The 25583-nt window shown below is 36.3% G+C and overlaps 1 protein-coding gene and 1 long non-coding RNA gene across 2 annotated transcripts; both read left to right on the forward strand.

The window, feature by feature from the left end:
• Nucleotides 1–7140: 7140 nt before the first annotated feature.
• Nucleotides 7141–13853, forward strand: LOC125269243. Its single transcript, XM_048192119.1, has 13 exons — nt 7141–7218; nt 7293–7372; nt 7474–7536; nt 7624–7710; nt 8008–8163; nt 8482–8568; nt 12074–12148; nt 12629–12878; nt 12956–13124; nt 13204–13336; nt 13443–13553; nt 13631–13667; nt 13754–13853. Coding segments are annotated over exons 1-10 (1011 nt in total). The 5' UTR covers nt 7141–7216; the 3' UTR covers nt 13246–13336; nt 13443–13553; nt 13631–13667; nt 13754–13853.
• Nucleotides 13854–16044: 2191 nt separating this feature from the next.
• LOC125269247 lies at nt 16045–20060 on the forward strand. The gene is made up of 5 exons (XR_007185061.1): nt 16045–16175; nt 16304–16569; nt 17616–17705; nt 18586–18868; nt 19023–20060. It is a non-coding gene; the product is annotated as an uncharacterized LOC125269247 (long non-coding RNA).
• The last annotated feature ends 5523 nt before the right edge of the window (nt 20061–25583 follow it).

A 25583-nucleotide genomic window follows, 5' to 3' on the forward strand; every position in this document is an offset into this window, starting at 1 on the left:
GTAAATCAAAACACATTTATTTTCAGCCATGAATGATTGAGAGTCAGAGTGACTGAACTGCTGCTGGTTCTGTTTCGACTGAACTTCAATCAAAAGAGCCTGAACGTACGCATTCAACTGATCAAGAGTGACAGTAAAGACATCTATAATGTTACAAAAGATTCTATGCTGTTCTTTTAGAACTTTATATTCAAACACTGATAATAATCATAAATGTTTCTTGAGCAGCAAATCATCATATCAGAATGATTTCTGAAGGATCATGTGACACTGAAGACTGGAGTAATGATGCTGAAAATTCAGCTTTGATCACAGGAATAAATTACATTTTACATTATATTCACATAGAAAACAGCTGCTTTACATTAGAATAATATTTCACAATTTTTACTGTATTTTTGATCAAATAAATGCTGAAATCATGAGCAGAAGAGACTGAAAAACATTCAAAAATCTTTGCAGTCATCTGATCATTATTGTAAAATAAACCCCTTTATTCTGGGTTGGTCCTGCTCACCCTGCTGGTTTATTTAGGTCAGCTGTCTGGACATTATCATACACTAATTAAAACACATTCTCACACTCACACACATGAAGCAGCTGTTGAATGATGATTGACAGGTCTGTCCCTGTTTCCATTCACACAGACAGCTGCTCTACGGGCATGTAGAAACCTGTACTGGACACACACACACACTCACACTCACACACACACACACATACACTCATGTGTACACACTCGCAGACACACACACACACTCACACATTAACAGAGACACACACAGACACACACTCACACATGTACACACATACACACACAAGCACACACACTCTCATGCACGCAAAAAACATACACAGAGACACACACACAAAGAGACAAACATGCATACACACATTCACACACAAAAAAAGCGCACTTGCACAGACACACACTCACACATGCACAGACACACACTCACACATGCACAGACACACACTCACACATGTACACACACACTCACACACACATTGCACGCACACTGAGACACACAGACACACACTCAGATGCACACACACACACTTCTCACACACACACAAAAAACACGCACACAGAGACACACAGACACACACACACACACCTAATTCTTATTGCTCAAGCAAACATCACACAGAAAAAAAGTCTAGGTTCAAAATTGATTTTCCCTCAAATCCTATAATGAAATGATGACCCATGTTAGCTTTATGGGCCAATAATCAGAGGCAAACATGTTAATTAGTGAATAACAGACAGCAGCCCATTAATGAAGCCATGACATCAGAGTCAGACGCTCAATAACACCCTCGATCGATGCGTCCTTTAACGTGAAGTCGTGCTTCCAGCCGAAACATTTATATCTGTCATGATGTGCTTCTGTGCAGCTCCTTTAACAGAAATGACGGTCATTTCACACTTTATGATGGTTTTAATACTTAAAAACTTAAAAACAAACAAACATGTGCTTGTGTTTTCAGAAATCATTCAGAAATCAAAACTCTTCATCACAATACACACTGATAGAGAATATGAAATAAAGAGCTAAGTTTAGTCATTGTGTGAAATGTTGATATTATCAAACTGATTCATGCAATTTGATCAAACAGGATGAATGTTTTACGAGATAAACCAACTGACATCACAGAATCCATCAGAAAATCACTGATGTTTCCCTCCATAATGATGTCACTTCCTGGAGGATGATGTCATTAAGGAACTATTTATTTTTAGTAAGAGTGATTTTACAAAAGACTAACAGGATGGAAAGTGATTATTGAGGACAAATGGAAAATTATAAATTGGTTAATTAAAACATTACCATGAAAACACCGTTTGTTTGATATATTTCAATACGAGAGAAAAAACGGTTACACTTTATTTTGAGGTGTCAGTGTTGCAGTGTAATTATACATTTAAGTAATGAGTAATAACAATTAACTACATGTACTTACTATAAGGTTAGGGTTAGTCACATGTAATTATGCATAATTTATATGTGTAACAAGAACACTGTAAGTGTAAAATAAAGTGTTACCGAAAAAACTCTTGTTTTTTTTATGGTAGAAATTAGTTCAGCACATGAATTTAAATCTCTAATAGTTTAATATTTTAGCCAATATATGAGTTAAAGCTTTAAACCTGATATGTTTTTTTTTTTCAGTAAAATCCTCTACATGGGAAATGACTGTATAATGAAACTAGAGGGCGCCGTTACTCTATATTTGCTCTTTACATTGAGACTTTCTTCATGTAAATGAATGTTTGTAATGTATCTGGAGGAATGCATTTTGTAAATTCAAGATAGATGGCCCGATTCATATTAATAAATGTTGTTTTAAGGAACCTTTTTAAAGATATTTAACAGGAAAAAATACTTAAAAGGTTTTAGTGGCCCAGAACATTTTTTGTTGGTGTTAATCTGTCATTTTATTTCTTTATTTATAAATATATATATTTTTTAATGTATAAATAAAAAGACTAACACACAGGATATTTAAATTCACCGTTCACAAAGACCCGCCTCCTTTAGTTACTGTTGCTATGTCCAACAAGCCATGCCACACATCATGTTTTAAAACATCACGGAGCAAAGAGGACACTGACAACATATCGACACACAAGACAGAGAAAGTTACTTATGATATGAAACAGTCTCAAGTTTCAAATTTTGTAATTTTTTAAGAAATTTAAACAAACACCATTTTGTGTTGTGACAGCAGGGGCGGATCTACCGGGGTGGCAACTGCCACCCTAAAAAAAAGCTTTGCCACCCCAAAATAATCACAGAATAAAATATAAATGTAAGCAGTGTAGTCAAAACTTCAATGTGATGACCTAAAAAAGACAGCATAATGCAAAATAATGGCAAGAAAACACATCTTTCAATAAACTGTGCATGATAGTTGCACGCAGCGCGCCCAGTGTAGTCAGTTTCATTAACAAATGACTCTTATGAACCGGTTCAGTGGGAGTCATAAACACAGCGCAGCCAAGTTCACTCATGAATTGTTTTCTTAACTGTTTGGCGAGCTGATTCACGCTCCACTTTCATCATGGATAAAGGTCTATTTGTGATTGTCAACTTTCTTTGTAGCCATTTGTTATGTGTACTGTATTTTTGCAGAACTGAGAAATGACTGCTTAGGGATATAGTCTTGTGTCAGAAGACCAATACACTGCTATAGTACTGTATATACTGTAATGAAATTTGGCCAAATGTGCAGAGGATGGTAAATTTACTTTTACTGCAATTGACAGTATACTGTATTGTGGTGCATACCAAGTTCATACTTATTTTTCTCATGCTCAATTTATAATAGTAAAAAAAAAAAAAAAAAAAAAAAAAAATTCTCCAAAAGTTAATTGCTCTATTTTACTGCATCTGCATCTGTAAATGTATTTTTATATAGTGCAGTAGCTGCAAAATAATTCCTGAATTACAATAAGATAAAGATTTTTGTTACAGTGTTATATGATCTCTCTAGTGTTCACTGGGCAGTGCAGTAGTCTGTGTATTTGTAACGTTTTGTGTGTCATCTGACGCCAAAGTTTGATTTTGTCAGACAAGAATATGTGTTTGACTAGAACATTTTATTTTGACCTGGAAGTTTGAGGTTTGTATAGTTTTGAGATTGTGTTTATAGTTGTGAGAAAATGTTGAATTGTTTCATGAATTGTGCATTAGCAATTAAGAAAAACAATAACTAGACTGAAAGGTTTGAAAAACAAATTTATGCTTAACTTAAAGTCTTGTTTAAAAAACGTAAAACTTTGGTCAGTTAGGACAGAATATAGATGTTCTGGGTGATTGCTAAAGTGTTGCTAGGTGGTTGCTAGGAGATTCTGGGTGGTTGCTAGGCTCTTGCTATGCAATTGCTGGGGTGTTGCTAGAGTATGTGGTTGATAGGGTGTTCTGGGTGAACACACACAGACATTCCCACCTCTGTTAATAACAGAAAATCAAAAATTGTTTGCAAAAAACAAGTTTTTGTTGTTCTTTAACTTGCACTAAAACATGTGATTTATACCGTCAAAGTAACCTGTGTAATATTAATAAAACTGCTCATCTCCTTTAGTGATACAAGCTCAGACTCATTTAGAATCTGTTGATGTTTTTCATATAGTGTCTTTACTTGGTGCCATGATGGATATTGAAATCTTGTTATTTATTTTTAATTTTAAACAGTATATAGATGACTACTTTGTGGTAATGCAATATTTGTGAACACAATTGTGTATGTCAGGCCATAAATCTCCAAAAACTATGCACGGGCGCTTGCTTGGGTGTCACCACCCCTCATAGACCTCATGCCACCCCTTTGCCACCCTATAAATAATTTTATAGATCCGCCCCTGTGTGACAGATCACTGTAGTGCCTCAGATCAAGCGGCTCATTAACCGATCATCTCACTAGTTATTTTATATAATCAAATAAACATGAATGAACCACATTTCAACCACAGAAAGACGTCAGTACACATAATTTTTCGAGTTCAAGTCCACCAACGTTAATTCCACCACGTGGTGGATTCGGCGTTATGATTGGTTAGATCACCTGTCAATCAAACTCCCGGCGAAGGGTCAATTGGTGCAGGACGAGAAGGAGTGGGCGGAGTCTAGAGCAATTAACCAACCATTGAGAAAGCGATTGAACAGGTCCCTCACTGACAAAACATCTCAGCATTTAATGTATAACAATAAAATAATTTTAAGTTATTCAGATTGCACATATAAGCTCATTGACTGTTGAACAAGTAAGAAATTAAGGTATTTGTCCTTAAAATGCTCTTGTGTGTAGGACTACTTTCTTCAAATTCCAAAACATAATTTCAGAGCTAGTAAAGGAAGCTTGAGTCCAGTGTTGCCAAATCTGCGGTTTTCCCGAGGAATTGGGCTACTTTTACACTGTTTCCACTGGTTGTTTTTCATGTCCGCGGGTTGAATCGACCCCAAATAACGTGATATTTAGCCCTTGAATGAGAATTTTACCAGGGGAGCCCCACCAAAAACGTGGATTTTACCCCCCGGAATGTGATGTTTACTGGGGAACCCCTCCCTGAAATGCGATTGGGCTAGTTTTGAGGAGCAATTGGGCAGATTTTGTTGTGAAAACCTGGCAACCCTGCTTGAGTCATTCATTGATAGCAAATGTGTAACATAGGGGGAGGTCCACTGGAGGCGAGCGTAGGTAGAACCCAAGTGCAGTTTATTAACAATAATCCAAAATACAAAGTTTAACAGGAACATGAACACAGACATGACTTGACATGGCTTGACTAAACTTGACTTGACTTGATCCTGACACTCACCAACAACGGGTTACATACAAACAAAGCTAGTCAAGATAACAATGGAACATGAGGGCTATTTATACAAAGAGACTAATCTAATAACAAACAAGGAACACCTGTGAACAATGAAGACAAAGGACCAACGACAGGACAGAACTGAAATCACATGACAATGACAACCAATCAGAACATGACACATGAGACAGGGGAAGCACATGAGACATGATAACATGAGGGAAATCACCTGGCAAACAAGGAAAACAAACAAGGCAATGAAACAAAGCATAACAATAAAAATAAACCATAAACCGTGAACATGAAACAACACCAAAACAAGACATGACAGAATCCCCCCCTCTAAGGGTGCCCTGATGCCCAACATGAACAAAACACTACAGTCCAGGAGGGTGGTCTTGGGGGAGGGATGGTGGGCCAGCGTTGGAGGACCTGGGCCGTGGAGCATGGGAGGACCTGGGCCGTGGTTTAGAGGTGTACCAAGCTCCTGCGGCCTATAACCCCCCCAAAAAAATACTTGTGGAAAACTAGGGCAGGTTTTATGAGAGGGGGCTCTGGTGTGGCAGCCGTGGCATGACGAGGCTCTATGAATGAATGTATTTTTTGTTTTTTGCTTTAAGAACAACGCTGTTATTACCTCGCTAGTGAGAAATGTCATGTAGCTTTTAAGTTGTTAAACTATTTTACTGATAAAATCGTCAGAGCGGCGCTGACAACAGGTCTCTGTGAGAGTGTGCCCGTTTGAAAAAGCATGGGAGAAATAGGTTATGTGCTTTCTGTACATATGAAAAAACGGTAATTTTGTGGCAAAAAAATGGAAATAGTTTGGTGGTTTTGATCCTATCGTTTACTATATTCATTTACTTGGTCAGTATAGTTGTTTTGCTTCCTTTGCTGTCGTCGGCAGTAAGGACTGAAATCACGTGGCGAAGTGATATCTGGACATGTGATGCGGTCAAGACCTGCCTTGAACTACTTTAGCCATGAGTTTCCCTGAAAATATTTACACACCTTAGAACGTTCGTCAACCAATCAGATTCAAGCATTCAACAGCCCTGTAGTAATACACTAATACTTAATAATACTTAATAATACACGTCTGTTATTGTGAGAGGATCGAATTGTGCTGAATATTAGTGATGCGTATGTTTGAGCACATAGATGTCAGAGCGACACCAACAATACTGAACCTCTTTTAGAACACAAATTTGCATCTTCAGAATGAAACTGAAGTCCATGCGTCAGAGATTTGCATGCTTATTTGATTTAATATATCAAGGCAAATCATGCACACGGATGTGTATATTTGCTTAATAAAAATACACATATTAAAACACTGATGCTCTGTTATATATCTAAATACTTCTGATGTCATTCTTCATCATTCTCAACTCACCTTTATTTCTTTGTTTTAAAGCAGTTTTATACAATGATCAATGATGCAAATAGAATTCAATTATGTTGTAAAGCAGCTCTAAAAAGACAATAGTGTCATTATTCATCATGATGAACTTTCAGTGCCCCCCAAAAACATCTGTTCACATCAAATAAGCTGTAAAATTTCTGAATATCAGTCATTAGATGACAAAACAAGTGTCATTTATTGTGAAAGAATGCACAATTTCATTCTTTCAAAGAATTCACTGGCATCTTACAATGATTGCAACTATTATTAAATGTATTATATTTATTTGTATTTATTTGCTATACTTACATAACTGGACCTGACTGTAAAAGAACACTGAAATTCACAGTTAAAGCCCAAATAAACACGATTTGCATGTATGCAAATGAACCGTATGTCAGTGTTCCAGTGTCTCTGAGCAGCGGATCATAACTGTACAGCTTCATAAGTGAACGGATGAAACTCTCTTTCTCCTCTTGGACATCTCAAGAATGTAATAAGAAAATGCTTTAAAATTTATTTCTAATATCTGTAGAAAACAAAATCAAACTCTTGTGTCTCCATCAGGCTGTTTTTGGGAATTATGTCTCGACAAAAGCAGAATTTGCTGTGGCTGATGATCGTCTGTTGTGCTTCAAGCCAGATAAGTATGTTGCCGACATGGATCAACTTTAAAAGAAAGTCTATAATGCTGATGGATATGTTGTTTGGTGCGCATATCCTAATAACGTTGTGTTTGTTTGTGCAGCCTGCTCGAAAATAATGATCATCGGAGACAATTTGACATACTTAAATAGATCAACTTGCGCAGGTAGATGTGAAATATACTGTATATTTATTTTCTGAAAGTGCTTGTGATGACTGACAAATTCATAGAGATAATGTATTTTTATTCCAGCTGTAAACCTGACATGTCCACCAGCTGCTGAAACACTGATAGGGAATTTTTGCATAATGAATGTCAAACAAAACACCACTTCCCGGGGTAACAGTGCTGTTTTTTTATCGTTTATATACTATTATAATCTTTATTCATATTCATTTTTAGTAATATTAATATAATATTTTTAATTTTAGTTAAAGTTTAAATAATTGTATGTTATTTTGTCACTTTTATTAGTTTTAGTTATTTATATTAATAAATTTATATTTTCAATGGATGAAAACAATCGTTTTAGTTATTGATAACAACACTGCTGTATATATTTTATTTATAAAACATTCTCGACTAAAACTTTTCTCAACAAATGTAAAATGTTAAAATGTTCTCTCTTGTTTCCAGGACAATGCAAAACCTCAGACAAAACATACTTTTTCAACATAACAAACAACTGGGAGAAATATGAAGTCAGAATGAACGAGATGGTTAAAGGCATAAAAATGTGTTTTTTACTAAATGAATCTGAATGTCTACCATCATCAGTCCTGAATTCAACAGGTGAGTGTTGTCACAACACCGCACGAGTACAAGTACACATTTGCGATCACTCATGAAAACACTGCTGTCAGTCATTATGACGTCATCGCTGTTGGTGATATTTTGGATTCTGAATGTTCTGTCAATCAACGCAAAGCAAATATAGAACAAACACAAGACTGAAATTATATACAAATCAGACTATTTGAATGGATTCTGTATGCAATGAGTTCTTGAGAAACAGCAGATCATAGTACGGTACAACCACAGACTATTTTAGACTATTGATATTTAGCAAGTGTTGTATTAATTCCATCTTTTCTCTTCTGCTTGATCAAGATCATTTTGTGACCAACACCGTGACAACTGGCTCTCTGACAACTAGCACCACCACCAGCTGCAATGCAAATAACCAAAGACCACTAGGTAAGATTTTGCCCTCTTCTACAGTGTAGGCCTATATATCAGGCTGGTTAGACTGGTTCACATATTTACATGGTCATTTCACCAGGAAAGTCCAATACAAGACGTATTTATTTTGCAGCCTTTTTATCAACACATCACCGTATATATTTAGATATATTAGCATAAATATCAAGATAAGGACTATATGAAGATTATGCTGTATGAAGAACTGAAGGAATTTTGTGAAAAGTATTTATACGACACGATAAATAGCCAAATTAATAAAAATATTTTTTAACATTCGGGACATTGGAAATTTCTAAACGTGAACATGATTTAAGACAGTTATATTAAAAGACCAAATTCAGTATATATGACCAGTGATGGCAAAATTAGTTATTTTATTCTAAATCTGACAAAAAAAAAAAATAACTTAGCTACACCTGTTTGAAGTCGATAGAGTCAGCAAAGTCAATTTTGAGAAAAATCGAGTTAAAGTTTTCTAAATGTTCCAAAACAAAATCACCTTAAAATCCCTGTTAATAACACCTAATTTGGCACAAACCAGTCAAAACCCATATCTTTAGGAAAATATATATATGTTCAACTTTTTCCTCATGATTCCACAATTGTTTGATTAACATTAATGAAACAGACAGTCTGGGGCTATAATAAGACCTACTGTACCACGTATCTAATACAATCCCATTTCCAGAAAAGTTGGGACATTTTGTAAAATGCAATAAAATCAAGAATCTGTGATTTGCTAATTCTCATCAACCTCTGACAAATTTACAAAGAAAAGTTTTCCCATGTTTTCACTGAACAACTTGATTGTATTTTGTAAACAAATTTTTAATTTTGATGGCTGCAACACACTCCAAAAAAGTTGGGACAGAGGCATGTTTACCACTGTGTCATATCTACTTTTCATTTAATTACACTTTTTAATCATTTGGGATTTGAGGATACTAATTTTTGCAGTTTTGCAAGTGGAATTTTTACCCAACCTTGCATGATACAAGACAGCTGCTCAACAGTGTGTGGTCACCCTTGTCTGATTCTTCTTTTAATGATGGGCCATTCATTATCAATAAGAGTCAGATCTGGACTGCAGTCAGGCAGTCAGACAGATTGTCTAGGAACCACTCTGATGTATTACGTGCAGAATGAGGCCTTGCTTCCCAGGAATGATGTTGTCTTGATGGCAGTTTATGTCTCTGTACAATCCCAATATACACCTCTACATCAATGATTCCTTCACACATATGCGAGTCACCCATGCCGTTTGCACTAATGCACCTCCAGACCATGACTGATGTTTTCTTTTGCACTTGTCACTAATGAAAATCTGGATGGTCCCTTTCATTTTTGGGACTGAGAACTCGATGTTAGTTTTTTCCAAAAACAAGCTGAACCGTGGACTCAACTGACCACAGCACACATTTCCACTGTCTTTTAGACCATCTGAGATGAGCTCAGGCCCAGAGAACTCAGCAGCATTCCTGCATTGAACAGATATGTAGCCTTCTCCTAAACCTCACCTATTACCAATTCACCTGCTAATTGTAGACTGTTTCAAAAGAGTTTAACCTGGATATTCTATAATCTTTTCACTTTTATTTTGCCTCTGTCCCAACATTTTTAGAATGTGTTGCAGCCATCAAAATCTATTTTTTTAAATATATATTTACAAAATAAAATTAAGTTGGAAATCACTGGAAAAGTTTTCTTTGTACTTTTGTCAGTAAAAAAAAGGTTCAAGATTATGGATTTTATTGCATTTTACATAAAGTCCCAAGTTTTGGAAATGGGGTTGTATAATGTTACACATCAGATGTTTTTCCCCAAATGTTAACCAATCGTTCACTTAAGACATAACAGATAATGTTTGCATGAATACTCGCCAAGACGGATTTTTTGAAATACTGTGTGTATATGTGTATATCGGGATTGCGTGCTTCAGATCTGTCAGTCGATGTGAGTAAGAAAATCACATTTCATTGGTTCAGACTCATGCCATCGAGAATTGGCTATGAATATTCAAAAAGTTGTTATGCTGCACTTTACAACGATACCAAACTTGTTCTGAGAGAAAGCACCAGTTGTCTAGAAGCGAGCAAAGAAAAACAGCATTTTTCAGGGTGAAAGGAAAGGTACTCCTCTCAGAAAATGCACAAATAAAGATACTTTTAGATGTTTAATTGCTATTTGGAGCATATGGATCGCTATACGAGGGCTTAATGAACGTATTTTTGTGAAAACCTGAAATCGACCAAAATTGACATTTTTCATTTGTTTTGCCTGTAGCACGAAATTAGCCCGTGGATATTCACACTCATTCAAAATTCACTTTTATATTATTTTTGAACATAATTATGTGTGTGCACACACCTTAAATTTATATAATTTAATATAGTTAATAACTATCACACGAAGAGTGACTACAGATATCAGCATGATAACAGATGTGATGTTGATTTTATACAAGTTTAATAAACAAGAAGTTAACATTAAGTGACTTACATTTTAGACACCATATTGCCTGTTTTTGCTCTATTTTGCCAATGAAAATAGATCGAAACAAAGTCACAGCAAACATTCAGCGGTGTTTCCTTACTGAATGAATAAGCTTTTTGAACAAATCAGTTGAATGAATGATTCACTGACCCTCTACTTAAGATCAATGCTTCGTTCCTGAATGAATCAGCTGTTTGATTGAATCAGTTGAAGCTCAATGACTCCCTCATTAATGGTGACTTGCTGCCACCTAGTGGCAGTATTAATTTCACATTTAAAGTATCTTTTCATGCTTTAAATAATTTCAAATATCAATATTCAACATTTTATGTTTAAAACATCAAAACATTATTTATGCATTTGTAACTGCATGTCTTATTATTATAAATAAATTTGATTACATTTAAAAAATAGACACAAAAGATGATGCATGCATATAATCAGGTTTTAAAAAATGAATTTATAAAGATAAAATGCCCATAAACGTTAAAAATCAATTGAAACGTATTGGAAAGAATAATTTCAGGCACTGCTGTGAACTGAGCACCACACAGAATATGAAGAATATCAAAAACTTTAGGAGTCAGCTGTCCACGACAGTCCTAAACCTGCAGGGTACCAGCACAATAACACACTCAACAAAATATCGTACAAATATCATTAGAGTAATTCCCAGAAAAAAAAAAAAAAAGTATATTATATATATATATTTATGTCAATTTTGCACAGCCCTACTTAGTAAAGCTACTCAAGTAATTCAATCAAGAGTAGTGAGTAATTTCCGACCCCGAGCCTGAAAGGTTTTGTGAACCCAGATAATAGCCGTGATGAGCAGTCGAGACTGTTACCACTACTGGTTGTCTAGTAACATTCGTGATTGACATTCACAAACGTTTTATTTCTGTTGGCCTCTTTTTACCTTCTATGCTGTTCTCAATATGCAAAGCAGAAGTCTTCAAATCATAACACTGCGTCTGACACAATTATGAATTATTAATTTATTGAGGTTGTCTGAAAATCCTTCCTGTTGATCCTGGAGAGAGATGTACAAACGCTACATATGACAGTGATACATGCAGCGGTAAGTCTGTTTCACACACGCATCAAAGTTTGATTTCTAAATCAAAATGAATATAGTGCAACATGCAAGCTGACAGCATATCTTTTCTCCTATGAAAAATCATTAAGTTATAAGATTAGGGTAACATTAAGGTTTTTTTAAACATAAAATGCACTTGCTTTGACAAGCTTGAGTAATTTATTCATGTGGAGTTGATATTGTTTAGTGCAATTATGGCAATAATACATACTATAAAGAACTTTAAAGGGTTCCGTCAAGGGCTTCATATACAGAAGTGTTAGGGGTTCCCATCATGAGATCATTGTAAGGATTTAGTTTGAATTAATTTTGTTTAATTCATTTTTAATTGTAATTATTTTTTTATGAATTTAGCAGCTCATAAACATACTTTATCACTAGAAAAATGCATATAACCCATTAAACATGAACATATTATGATAGAATTTAAATCCATTCCTTATTTTTTTCTTTGTGTTGAAGGGCAAGAAGGAAGCAAATATGTTCTGCATTTTAATGGGAGTAAATGGATGTGTGTAATCTGTGTTAATGAAAGTTCAACTACTGTCAGACCGCCGTCATCCACCACCACTAACAAACCAACTACCAGTGTCACAACACATGAGACAACTAACAAACCAATTAGCACTGTTGCACCACCCGAGATTATCATCAATATACCTACAGAAAATACAACAGACAAGAGTAAACCACTTGAACCCTCAAAAGCATCGTAAGTGTGCCGTTACCATTGGCTATAAAGTCTAAAACTGTAGTACAGTATACCAAGTGATTCAATCAATTTTGCAGAGAGACTATGGAGAAAATGGACTCCCTGGTGGAACAGATGGAAAAAAGCAATAAAAGCAATGCAGCGATTGTGATGGGGGATATTATTGGTGTTCTTCAAAGACAAGCCAAGAACACAGAAAGCAAAGACATTAAAATATGCTACTCTTCAAATCAGAACATGATCAACGTAAGGCCTGAGAAGCATTAAAGCATGTCCAGTTAGGATTCTTGATTTATCAGTGCTAATTCTTATTTTAATTCCACAGGTTGTTGATAAAAACCTGAATGCGACTTTCCCTGGTCTGTAAACGTTCCTAGCGAGGCCTTTGACAAATCACGTCTTGAAAACAATGGAACTGCATTTGTTGGAGTTTTACGGTTCTTAAATATGAAAATGAGGTATTGTGTGGATTGAGGGACAAATGTTTCTTGATCTGTTCTATTCACATGTTTATATTTGATTATTGATGACTGCTTTTTAATTCTTGTATGGTTTCTCATTCAGAATGAAACTGTTTTGAACAATGAGGTTTATGGAATAACGATGGGCGCCAATATCTCCAACCTTACCAACAAAATAGAAATGTTCATTAAAAAGGAAGATCTGGCAATGAAGGTTTTGCTGCAAAACATTTTTTGTTATAATAATCAGACATTGTGAAAACAAAATAAAAATCAAACATGTTCTTACAGGTCGATAATGTGTCCTGCAGTTCTTGGGATGGAAAAGGTAAATTCACTTATGGCTGTATTGATCAGTTCCCATCAAGTTAGTTTATATAATTAATTTAATTTACTGCTCTGTTTTCTTCAAAGGAAATCTTACATGGACGACGTCCGGCTGTGAGACAGAAAAATCGACAATAACACCATAAAGTGCTCGTGTTCACATCTGACGTTCTTTGCAGTGCTGATGGTGAGAAGCTTCTCAGAGTTTCATTAAAGACCCCATGAAATCAATATCAGAGTCTTTTAGTCCACATCTTTATGCTAGTGAACTTGTACAAGATGACTAAAGAAACTTAAAGGGTTAGTTCCAGTGCTGCCAATTTATTAATTTTGTCTCTAGATGTAGCGACTTCCCTGCCCCTTTTGAGAGTTTTTTCAAAAGCCTAGCAACAAATCTAGCAACTTCTTGGACAAATCTTATCTCAAATCCATGACTTGCCCACTGATCTATATTTAATTAATATAGATCAGTGGACTCACCAGTATGGCGTCATCTAGTGACCAGTTTTAGCTACCTTCAGCTGAAAGCAATTGGAACACCGGTCACGAATTAGAAGTCTAAAACGAGAATTTTTAAAGAGAAAATGTAGAGTTTGTTGCACAGCCCTATATGTTTGAACCGTGAGAGGCGTCTAAACTTACGCTACACCTACATCTTATGTCATACGCCGGAACTTGATTCTCTCATGAACAAATGGACAGATGTTACCGGAAGCTGGTAATTACAGTTTATAAGGTTATAAATATTGATATTTTTGTTACAAAAATGCATCACTTTGCTTCAGAAGGCATTTATTAACCCCCTGGAACTGTATGGATTACTTTTATGATGGATAGATGCACTTTTCTGGGCCTAAAAATCTCTTACTATTACTATTCACTCACATTATAAAGCTTGAAAGAGCCAGGATATTTTTTAAAATATAACTCTGATTATGTTTGACTGAAAGAAGAATGTCATGTACACCTAGGACAGCTTCATGGTGGGTAAATTATGGGATAGTTTTCATTTTATCATTTAAAGTCTCTCTCTCTTCTGGGAAAATCTCACATACTGACAACAAAAATGTTTCCAGAATAATAACATTCCTCCAATAATACCACCTACTTGTTTTAATTAAAGAAGCAGAAAATACAGTGTACAAAAACCTTAATGAGAACAACAAAGAGCATCAACAGAAAAGTACACATGTAACAAACAAGAGGAAAAACAATGAATAAAATAAATGAAAATAAATACCAATTTCCGGCATTATTATTCTGATAGGTCCCTAACTCAACGCCAAACTAAAACTAAAAACCAAAAAGCAAACTAAACCTCAAATGATCTGTCACATTATTTATTACTACTTAAACAAAAAGATTTGAGATGTGAGTCTACTTTAGTAAACAAAAGTGAAAGATGGAAGTGTTGTTTATAGATACAAATAAATAAATAAATCGAGAATACATTCTTTAGACTTGCTGAAAGTATTAGTATGGTAGCAAGTTTGATCTTTTAATTTAAAAAGATTGGGCAAAAATAAGGGGGTTTAACTACTGTATATGTGAGTATAGGTTAAACCAAAACATTTGAATTTTGTTTATATATTATCTAATTTAAAGGTATGCTATGTAACTTTTTGTTTAAAATTAACAATTTGAATAATGAGTCAATTCATAATCAATCCTTCTTCCAAAATATGTTTTGTCTTACCCTGATTCTCTATGGTAAACCTAAAAAAATAATAAAAGTGTTTTTATTTTAGATGTTTTGGGATGGTTTTCGTGGGAAATTAAATATCCTTAAATAGAGAAAATTTGGCGTGGGACTTGCATAGATTAGTTGTCACACTGAGCAAGAAAGGTTAATGTGGAGGTTGATAGGTTAACAACCTCAAACCTCTTGGGAATCTTAGGCCTGGTAGTGAATGTTTTATGAGCAATTGGATAACCTTATTCATCCGCACAGTCACGCAGAGCCGAAGCACAATGAAAAAAATGTTCTTCCACAAAATGCATGCAGTTTTGTTTTTTTAACTGCTAGAGGGCCAAAAGTTACATAGTGTACCTAAAAATTATCAAATTTAATTGTTTTCATTCTGTTTTTATAAGCTGGGATTAGATTATGCCATTTAGAATTTCTATAAAGAAATCTAACTAGAGCTATAAAATGAACAAGGTGTAGCTCAGATCATTTAATCTTGGGAGTATTTGATGAGCAATTACTTTATTTTCAGACTTTTGAAATCTGACTTTGGTATTGTGGGAAAGTTGAGCACATATTCCTTCATCATTTTGGAGCCTGTGTCTTGATTTCTTTTGAAGTATAACATGATGACTTGTGGAAATGATCATCCAGCTGATCTGTGTGTTTCTGTTGTGTTTCTCTGATCTCTCAGTCTCCTACAGATGTAAACACAAACATCACAGCACCGTATGTGGATTCATTGAGCTTCATCACTTCTATCGGCTGCGGCATCTCCATGTTTTTTCTGTCCGTCGCTCTGTTCATGCATTTCCTGTTACGGTAGAGTATCTTAAACTATAACTTAACTTAAACATTCAAAGTTCTTTGACCAGTTGCTTTTGTTCCTCTTGATGAAGGCATTTGCTAAATGCATGTTACAAATACAGGTTGTTTTTATATTTGAACAGGAAAGCCAAATCAAATCAGGCCACAAAGATCTTGATCAACATGTTTGTGGCTTTGTTTCTCCTGAATTTATCCTTTTTGTCAAACGAGAGCGTCGCCAACACAGAAGTCAATGTTGCGTGCATCCTCATAGCGCTGCTCATGCATTACTCCATGCTGGCTACATTCACCTGGTTCTTCATTCAAGCTCTTCACATGTACTTATGGCTCCTCAGACAGAACATCACCATCACAAACTACGTGAGGAAGATCACCGTGTTCGGCTGGAGTGAGTTATATGAACAAGTGTTCACTTGAAACTAACATTGTTTAAAACAAAATCCAGAAGATTATAAAGTCGAGTACACCCATATTTTCAACTTTCAACTTTTCTTGAGCAGTTCCTTTAAAAGTATCTGAAAACTCAACATACCACCCTCTCAAATTATTCAGATTGGAGTTTTAAGTAGGATTAAATGCTTCCCCCTAGATAGGCACCACCTTAGGGTTGATGCGAGGTAAACAGATTACGTGGGCAGTCCGAGATGCCTCCCTCTATCGAGTTTACCTCCCTCCCCGATTATTGTTGGGGTTTGAAGTAGGGATATGCCCCTTTGAACAGATGCTCTCAGGCCAGAATATGTTCTGTTTGAGGCACTGTGCAACTTTCTGTACAAGTCACATAGGATGCATTTAGGTGTTGACACGCTTTTTGACTCTGCCTAGTTCTGCAGAGTCACTTAATGTTTTGCTCACTCTGTTTGTGCATATTCAACCTAGTTTGCAGGCATTTCTCAGATATTGTGATCCCCATAGCATCAACACCAAGATGCAGCGTTGAAATTCCACTTCAAAAGGCAACATGTTGTGTTAAGAATGCAACCCGGTTCCCTGAGGAGGGGAACGAGGCACCTAGTCTTTGTTGCCATACTTCAGGGTATATCTGCACGCCTCCTTCAGACAAAAGAGCTGATGACGCTCCGTGTGTGACGTTATGGACTGCCGTCTGCCAATAGATTCGTGTGTTTACACATGCCCCAGACAGTGGTCAAGCCGAGGGCGTTCCCCATAGCATCAACACCAAGATGCAGCGTCTCGTTTCTGGGTTGAGTTTGCAACCCAAGATGCTTATATAGTTTATTACTTTTTTTTATTAAAGTTTTAGTTAATTTAGTACAAGTTAAACTAAATGAAAATGAGAAATGTTGCCTTGTTAGATTATTTTAAAAAATACATATTTTATCCTCAGTTAAAATTTATTTTATTTCCTCTTACAAATTTTTTTATGGTTTTGTTTAGTTACCTATACTAACCCTGGTCTCCGTGTGTTTTCAGCATTTTCAGCTCCGATAGTCGTAGCTGTTGTTTCATTAGGAGGATATAAATCATTGACTATAACCACAACGTCTGGAAAAAACCAAAAATGTAAGTTGTTCTGATGAATTAAAGAGGACCTGTCCTGCTTTTTTCCATGTTCATCTTCCTTTAGTGTGTAATGTTGCTGTTAGAGCATGAAAAGGCTTCCAAAGTCCCTCCAGCGGGAGTTATTCTCTATATCAGTGTCACTGGCTACGTTTACATGCACCCAAATAATCCATTTGTAATCGGATTGACGGCTCAATCGGATTGAAAAACATTCATGTAAACACCTTAATCGATTGGATTGGAAGGGGTGGTTTATTCTTTTGTGTGCACAAAAGTTTTAATCAGAATGTATATAAAACACATATAAATGGATTTTTAAATCAGATTACAATGTTTAGAGTACATGTAAACAGATCCAATTCATTTGCATTGACGAAAATGGGTGCATTAAAACATAGCCACTGTTTCTGAACTCCCTGAAATGTCTCCATTGTAGTCTTGAGTTTTCTTTTGGGAACAAACGCGACACAATATTCCTCATTTAAATAATTCATAAACAGAATAAAGGGGCGGGGCCTGGTTGGGTTAGTTAGTAGTGAAACTGGAGGTTATGGTAAGGGGTGTGACATTTCCCAAACACGTTCGAAAGTGCTTGACCAATCACAACACACTGCTCCAGCCGACCAATCAGAGCACATTGTGTTTTTCAAAAGGAGGGGCTTTATAGAGACAGGAACTAAACAGAGTGTTACTGACAGACTGGGAAGAGAGGAGCTGCAACAATGGAGAATATGAGGAAAATAATCAACATTCAAGCATGAAAACCTGTTCTAGTAGAGCCCAAAAACAACATCAAGACTCTGTAAAAGTGCATAATAGGTACTCTTTAATGAAGCTTTAAAGTGTCATGTTAACATTGTCTGTTTTCCTCTAATTATAGGTGCTGGATTACAGATCCTTTAATTCACTACATAGTGAACATTGGCTACTACGCTTTAGTTTTCTTCTTCACGACAGGGTCTTCATCATGATCGTCACTAAGATTGTCCAAGCCCGACACATAAAAGCAGCTGATGGCAAGAGAAAGACGTTCAGAAAGCAGCTCATGATGGTGTTGAGTTTGTTCCTGCTCTTCGGCCTGACGTGGGCTGTGGCGTTCTTCAGTTATGGAGTGATGCTCATTCCCTCATATTACATCTTCACCGTGTTGAACTCGTTTCAGGGTGAGTAACAATCACATGGGTCCTACATGGATGTGTGCGATGCAAACTTTTGGTTATGTTTTTTGGTTACATTTAAAAAAAAAATATACATGTCTTTAATGATAAGTAAAATGAATATGAATTAGTTGAAATATATTCTACTGGGTTTTTTCAGGGTTTTTCCTCTTCCTGTATTACTACCACATTCACAATGATGTTGCGGGAAATTTTTCCGATGATCCAGAAAGCTCCAGCTCCACCACAACCATCGTTCAATCCGGAATGAATGCTGTGGAAAATATTTATAATTAGCATAATTAAAGATTAAGGTGTCTGACTCTGGACTGATTTTTTTATGGGCATGGCTCCAACAATCAACAAGTTCACCGACACACCCACCCTCAGCCAGGAGGAGGCACTGATGCTCTACTCTGTTTAACACATACATAACAGATTGTCAAACACAATCTTCCTTAATAAACAAACAAAAAAACTCAGTATTTCCGAAAAAACACACTTATATGATTCTTAACATTAAATACACCATATTCCTCCTCTGAAAATACAACAATCAAAAATACAAAACGCACAACAGAAAAAAAAAAAAAAAAATCAAATAGCCATACAACAACAAAATAATTAGGCACCCCCTTTTTCAGGTTGCAGATGTTTTTTTTTTTTTTTTTTTCTTTACAAATTTAACCTCAGTTGAACTCTTTTTTTTTTTTTTTTTTTACCTAACAGGGTCGAGTATAAACAGACTCTTTCGATTCTTCTGGTTCAACCATTACATTTTTTACTCTGTCTCAACACAGGACTTAAGTTCAACATTGTTTGTGAGGTGTAACAAGTTCTTTGCTGAAAGTGCTTCTGCATCCTGTTCAGTAGCCATTAATTTTGTTGCTCTTAACTGATCTGCATGCTTTTTGTATGACTTTCCCTCAACACAGACCGGATAAGTAACTGGAGCTAACAAGTCTTTCAATTTCTCCTAACTTCCACTTCTCTTCCCCTCCCATGAACTGTTTCACAAGTACCTTTTGCTGTAGATAAAATACTCTCACATGAGCTAACTTTGTTTTTTGTACTTACTGTTTGTTGTATCTGAAACAACCTCGTTCTAATTTTTCTTTTCAGAAACAATTAGGATGGAGTTTTCCCTGTAAAACTCAAGGGAGCATTTCTGTAAATGAATAAAAATTTGTCAATACAATGTTGAAGTGTGATGTCCAACTCTTTTTGTTTTTCCAAAGACTTTTTAAAGGTTTGAACCACTCTCTCTACTAAACCATTTGAGGCAGGATGGTATGCTGCCGATTTGACGTTTTACCCCATTAATTTCCATTATCTGAAAAAATTGCCTTAGGTAATCCATAGTTGGCAATCATATTACGCATAACCTCAACTGTTGCTCTGGCAGTAGTATTAGTCATCAACTTGATATCTGGCCAGCCTGAATAAGCATCAATAGCCAATAGAAACTGATGCTTCCCCTTTTCACAGAAATCAATATGCATTCTCTCCCATGGATATTCAGGCCATTTCCAGGGATGCACAGGTACAGTGTTAGGCATCTTTTGATGTAATGCACATACCTTGCAGTGACTAATCATATTTTCAGTATCATTATCCAATTTAGGCCACCAAAAATGGCTTCTGGCTACTGTCTTACTCTTGACCATCCGTAAATGTAATTGACTCGTGTAGTTCTTTTAAGAGTTGATGTCTTAGCGAGTCGGGTACAATTACTCAAAACCCCAACAATGGACAGTGAGCCTCTAATGTGATCTTTTCACATCTATACCAAAAAGGTTTGAATTTTCATCTGACACCCTTTTGGCCAACCTTTTACTGTGAATGACTTCAGTTTCATTAGAACTTTGTCTTTGTCAGTTTCTAATATGATGTCTTTTTAATCAGAATTTTAATCAAAAAATTATACCTAAGGCTTCCTTTTCAATTTGGGAATAGTTTACCCCTACTCCATGCAGATGCATCACACATATGGGAAGTTGGGGGTCGAAATGTGTTAACACACTTGAAGACATCAACAGCTTTCTAGCTTCTTCAAACGACTGTTGACAGGCCTTTGACCACTGGTCCTTGTGTAATAATTCAGTCATGGGTTTAATACGGTTCACAAGTTCTCCTTGAATTTGCCATAGTACGAAAGCAGTGCTAAAAAAGCTCTGAGCTCAGTCACATTTTTAGGTGCCGGGGCTTTTTCAATAGCCTCGACCTTCTCTGGTACTGGATGCACTCATTCCTGATCCTGAAATTGCTGGTGAACTAGACACACCATAGCAATTTATCTGATACAATCCCAAAGTTAATCGTCAAGTATGGCTTAGATTGCGGATCTAATTCTACTTGCTGGTACACCTGAATTAAGTCTAGTTTTGTAAAGTATTTACCACCTGCCAACCCTGGGGGTTTTGGCAGGGGATATTTGTCAACAACTAACCACAGGTTGATTGTGACTTTGTAATTTCCACAAATACGCACATCACCATTCGTTTTTGGTATACACACAATGGGTGCAGCCGAATCACTGTACTCAACCAGCGTGATTACACCTTGCTTTTCCAACAGCTGTAAGTGTTTGTCAACTGCATTTCTCATGGCATAAGATACTGTTCTGCTCTTGCAAAATTTTGGAATTGCATTTTCAACAACTTGCAATTTGGCGCATACTCCTGAAATTACTCCTTGGTCACGATTAAACACCTTTGAGCATTTCTCAAGACTTTCTCAAGACACTTACTGGATCAACCACATAATTCACTCTCGACCAGTCTAGCGATAAGCGCTGAATCCAGTTTCTTTCCATGAGGCTTTTCCCTTACCCTTAGACACCAGTAAGACCAGTTTTTCTGACTGTTCCTTATATGTCACTGTAACCTGAAATTGGCCTTGAGCAGTAGGTCCTCAAGGTTACATCACAAGGCTAAAGGTTACATTTTTTTGAACCCTTTTCTATAAAAAGTCTCTGAAATGATAGTCATGGCTGCTCCTGTATCAACCTCCATCTTTAACTTAACACCATTACATCAGATCATTACCATGTATGGTTTTACATACTCACATACTGTTGATATGAGCCACACCCTGCTTCATTAGAAATGCAACTTTTCTATGCAACTTGTACCTCTTCAGCTTATAAAGAATAATGATGACAACACAACTTTGATTTGAAGATAAACAGAAGTAAGCTGTTTATGAGATACAGCTATCATAAAGAGATACCTTGGAGGAAGAAACATGTTCAATGACATGTTGTGTGTAAACAAGTGAAAAGAAGTTAGCTGTTTATGAAGTACAGCTGTTATGAGAGATATATATATAACTTGTTTATGGGTAAACAGCGAAGCAATTGGAAGTGATAACTTTTGTATAAAAACAAACTGTTGATAAATTGGAAATTGATGTGTAAAGAGAAAGATTATGAGAGATAACTTTTGTATAAAAACAAACTGTTGATAAATTGGAAATTGATGTGTAAAGAGAAAGATTATGAGAGATAACTTTTGTATAAAAACAAACTGTTGATAAATTGGAAATTGATGTGTAAAGAGAAAGATTATGAGAGATAACTTTTGTATAAAAACAAACTGTTGATAAATTGGAAATTGATGTGTAAAGAGAAAGATTATGAGAGATAACTTTTGTATATATACAAAATGTTTGATAGCTGTTCATATAAACAAAATGTTTGATAGCTGTTTATATAAACAAAATGATTGATAGCTGCTTATGTAAACAGAAAGATTGATATCTGTTCATGTAAACAAAAAGGTTGATATCTGTTCATGTAAACAAAAAGGTTGATATCTGTTCATGTAAACAAAAAGGTTGATATCTGTTCATGTAAACAAAAAGATGTGATCACATCAAAAGAATGTAGAAAGAAAAAGAGCCCAATAGCATATATATTAATTGCTTATCAAAGAATGACACACAACTGGTATTATAACATCTTTATTAAAGCATATATTAACCATTAAAGTGTCACGACCGTCAGTGAGAGTGCCCGAATTAGCCACTTGAGGGCACTCCATCCTGGACTGTTTTCACCCCAAGGACTATATATCCCATTACGCACTCCCCGGACTCATTATCTCATTATCATTGCACTCACCTGTTTGGCATCATTTCATTAGTGTTTGTGTATTTATACTGAGGTGTTTCTGTCTGTGTTTGTGGTTCGTTGTTAATGTCACCCCAGATGTCTGTTCCCAGGTTTTCTTGTTCGCTGGTTTTGTTTCTAGTTTTTTGTTGGACTGCTGTTTTTGGATTTTGACCCCTGCTTGTTAACTGGATTACGCTTTTGGATTTGCCCTAAATAAACCCCTATTGCTGCATTTGGATCTACCTGTTTGCTTTGTGTTCTACCGTGACATCAAGAATGAAAGACAACCAGTATTGTAACGTCTTTATTAAAGCATGTATTAACTACTAAAGAATGACAGACAACTGGTATTGTAATGCCTTTATTGCATGTATTAATCACTTATGAAAGAATACAAAACAACTGGAAATGCATTTGTTAGTAACGTGTTAGTAGATTAGAAAGGAAATAACATGTATTAGAAAGAAAGGCAATCTTACCGTTGAAGGATGTCTTGATCAGAAGAGCAGGATGCAGCAGAGGAGAAGAGTCCAGAACAAAGAGGAGAGGCCTCTATATATAGATTCAGATGAGGGGAATTCCCAAGAAGATGACATCAAGTGGTCAGATAGTCTATAAAAGGCTGGACCATGAAGAGAACAAGAGGGGCTGCTTCACACCTGAGCCTGTACCTCCGACACCAGAACCAGCTGATGATGCCTCCATCGCTGATATTGCCTTGACTGAAGAACTTTTCAATACTTATACTTTATTTAATTACTTGTATAGAATGTTAGTAGAATATATATAATGTTAGTAGTATTAATGTAATAAATAAATGAACTTATAACTTTATAACTAAACCTGGCCTCATGTGGCATTAATTTAAGTCGTTGAGCCTGAACAGACCACGGAGAAGTTTTCTGTCTGATTGTAAGTATTTTTAAAATGCTTATAATTTAGGTCAGATTTGACTTTCTTACCTAACCTGAGAATAATAAAAATAAGGTAAAGGTGCTTAGAGACGCATCGCAAAACAATACATACATACTCACTGTTTGCACCTTTTAATGCAAACAGTCCACAGTCCTTGTCCGTATAACTGCTGCCCCTCAGCTTCCACAACGGGCCGATTCAAATCATCACTGGAGTCCGGTGGTCGTACTAGCTGATCTGTGCTCCATTTATCCTTTGAAGTATTGGGCATCATCTTCTTTCTTGACCACATCACGATCTCTCCCACATTGACCCCTTCAGTAAAGATGTATTTTGTCTTGCGTTCCCAAACCGGCTTATTCGTGGCTGGTGATTTGGAGAACCCGCCGCTATTTTTCTCCGGTCTTTTCTGTGGCATGGAATTTTCACAGGCACGCTCTCATGGCTCGTTTCCACTGAGCGGTACAGTACAGTACGATTTTGGATGATAAACCCTGATCGGGCTTGCGTTTCCACCTTCAACAGTATCCTTACTTGATAAGTGTGGTGTATGCTGTAAAGTATCGATCGATGTCATTCTCACTCAAAGAAGAAAGCGACAGTAAACAACAATGGAGGACATACAGCAGATCTTGTTCTTGCTTCTCGGCATGTGGCTCTTTGTGATGCAATTGTATCGTGTTTCAATTGTATATTTAAAAAATGGTGCGTCTTGTGTTGTCATTCCCCTTGTAGCGCAAGTGAAGATTCGCTGTCAACCAATCAGTGTTCTGCAATGAGTCTAGCTCCACCCTTTAGGTACCAGACTACTGTGATAGGTACTCCAACGGAAGGGTCCCAAAAAGTGGTACGGTACATTTCGGTATTTTGGAAACAACTTCTGACAATTGAAACAGAAATGACTGCATACCATACAGTACTGTACACACCGCTCGGTGGAAATAACCCATAAATGTCCCTTTTTCTCGCATTCTCTGCATTGAAAATCTTAATACTTGCAATTGTCCCTTTCCAAGACACCTGTAACGGGGTTTTATCGCCCATTTTGCGACTACTCTTCCTTGGCATATTCTCCTCTCCTCCTCTCCTGGATGCTCTCTAGAGAGCTTCGCATAACTCACACTAACAGTTCTCAGAGGTGCAAGCTGAAATGATTTTAAACTCGTCACAGTACATTCAAAATTGTTCACAATGTCCAATATCTTAGGCCAGGTCAGCGGTTCGCCGTAAGCTGCATTCAAAAGGCGAGCTCGTAAATCCTTTATGCATATTCCGTAAATGAGCGGGTCCCCAACTGTTCCTCCAATAAAGCACTGAATCCTGCCTGGTTCTCTCTGTTCTCCTCCAGTCTTGCGCTGCTGTTCCAGTACTGCTGCCCAACATTCTGTCATCCTGGGTTGGATTCAGCGGATGGACAATTATATTGTGATAAAGACATTACCCCCTGGCATTTCTGAACCCTTTACTCCCATTCCTGAGTCAATAACTGCCATGATCATAAACTTATACACACACCACCACTACCCAATATAACATGTTATCGATTGCTTTTCAAGCCTGAAATGTTTGTAGATATGGTTCTCAGATAAAGAAGATCAAAGTTTTGAATCATTTAAATAAAGCCAAACTTATGCCTCCTGCATAAAAAAAAAATCTCATTTGTTCATAACGCCACCGTTATAGACCCTGAAG

This window comes from Megalobrama amblycephala, linkage group LG5 (assembly GCF_018812025.1).
Source record: "Megalobrama amblycephala isolate DHTTF-2021 linkage group LG5, ASM1881202v1, whole genome shotgun sequence".
NCBI lineage: Eukaryota > Metazoa > Chordata > Actinopteri > Cypriniformes > Xenocyprididae > Megalobrama > Megalobrama amblycephala.

Excerpts from the sequence above, each read along its gene's own strand:
- LOC125269243 (XM_048192119.1), top strand. Across the intron at positions 8,569-12,073 it reads AAATAACCAAAGACCACTAG|GTTGTCTGAAAATCCTTCCT; the intron begins GTAAGATTTTGC and ends TAATTTATTGAG. Across the intron at positions 13,125-13,203 it reads CAAATCAGAACATGATCAAC|GTTGTTGATAAAAACCTGAA; the intron begins GTAAGGCCTGAG and ends TTAATTCCACAG.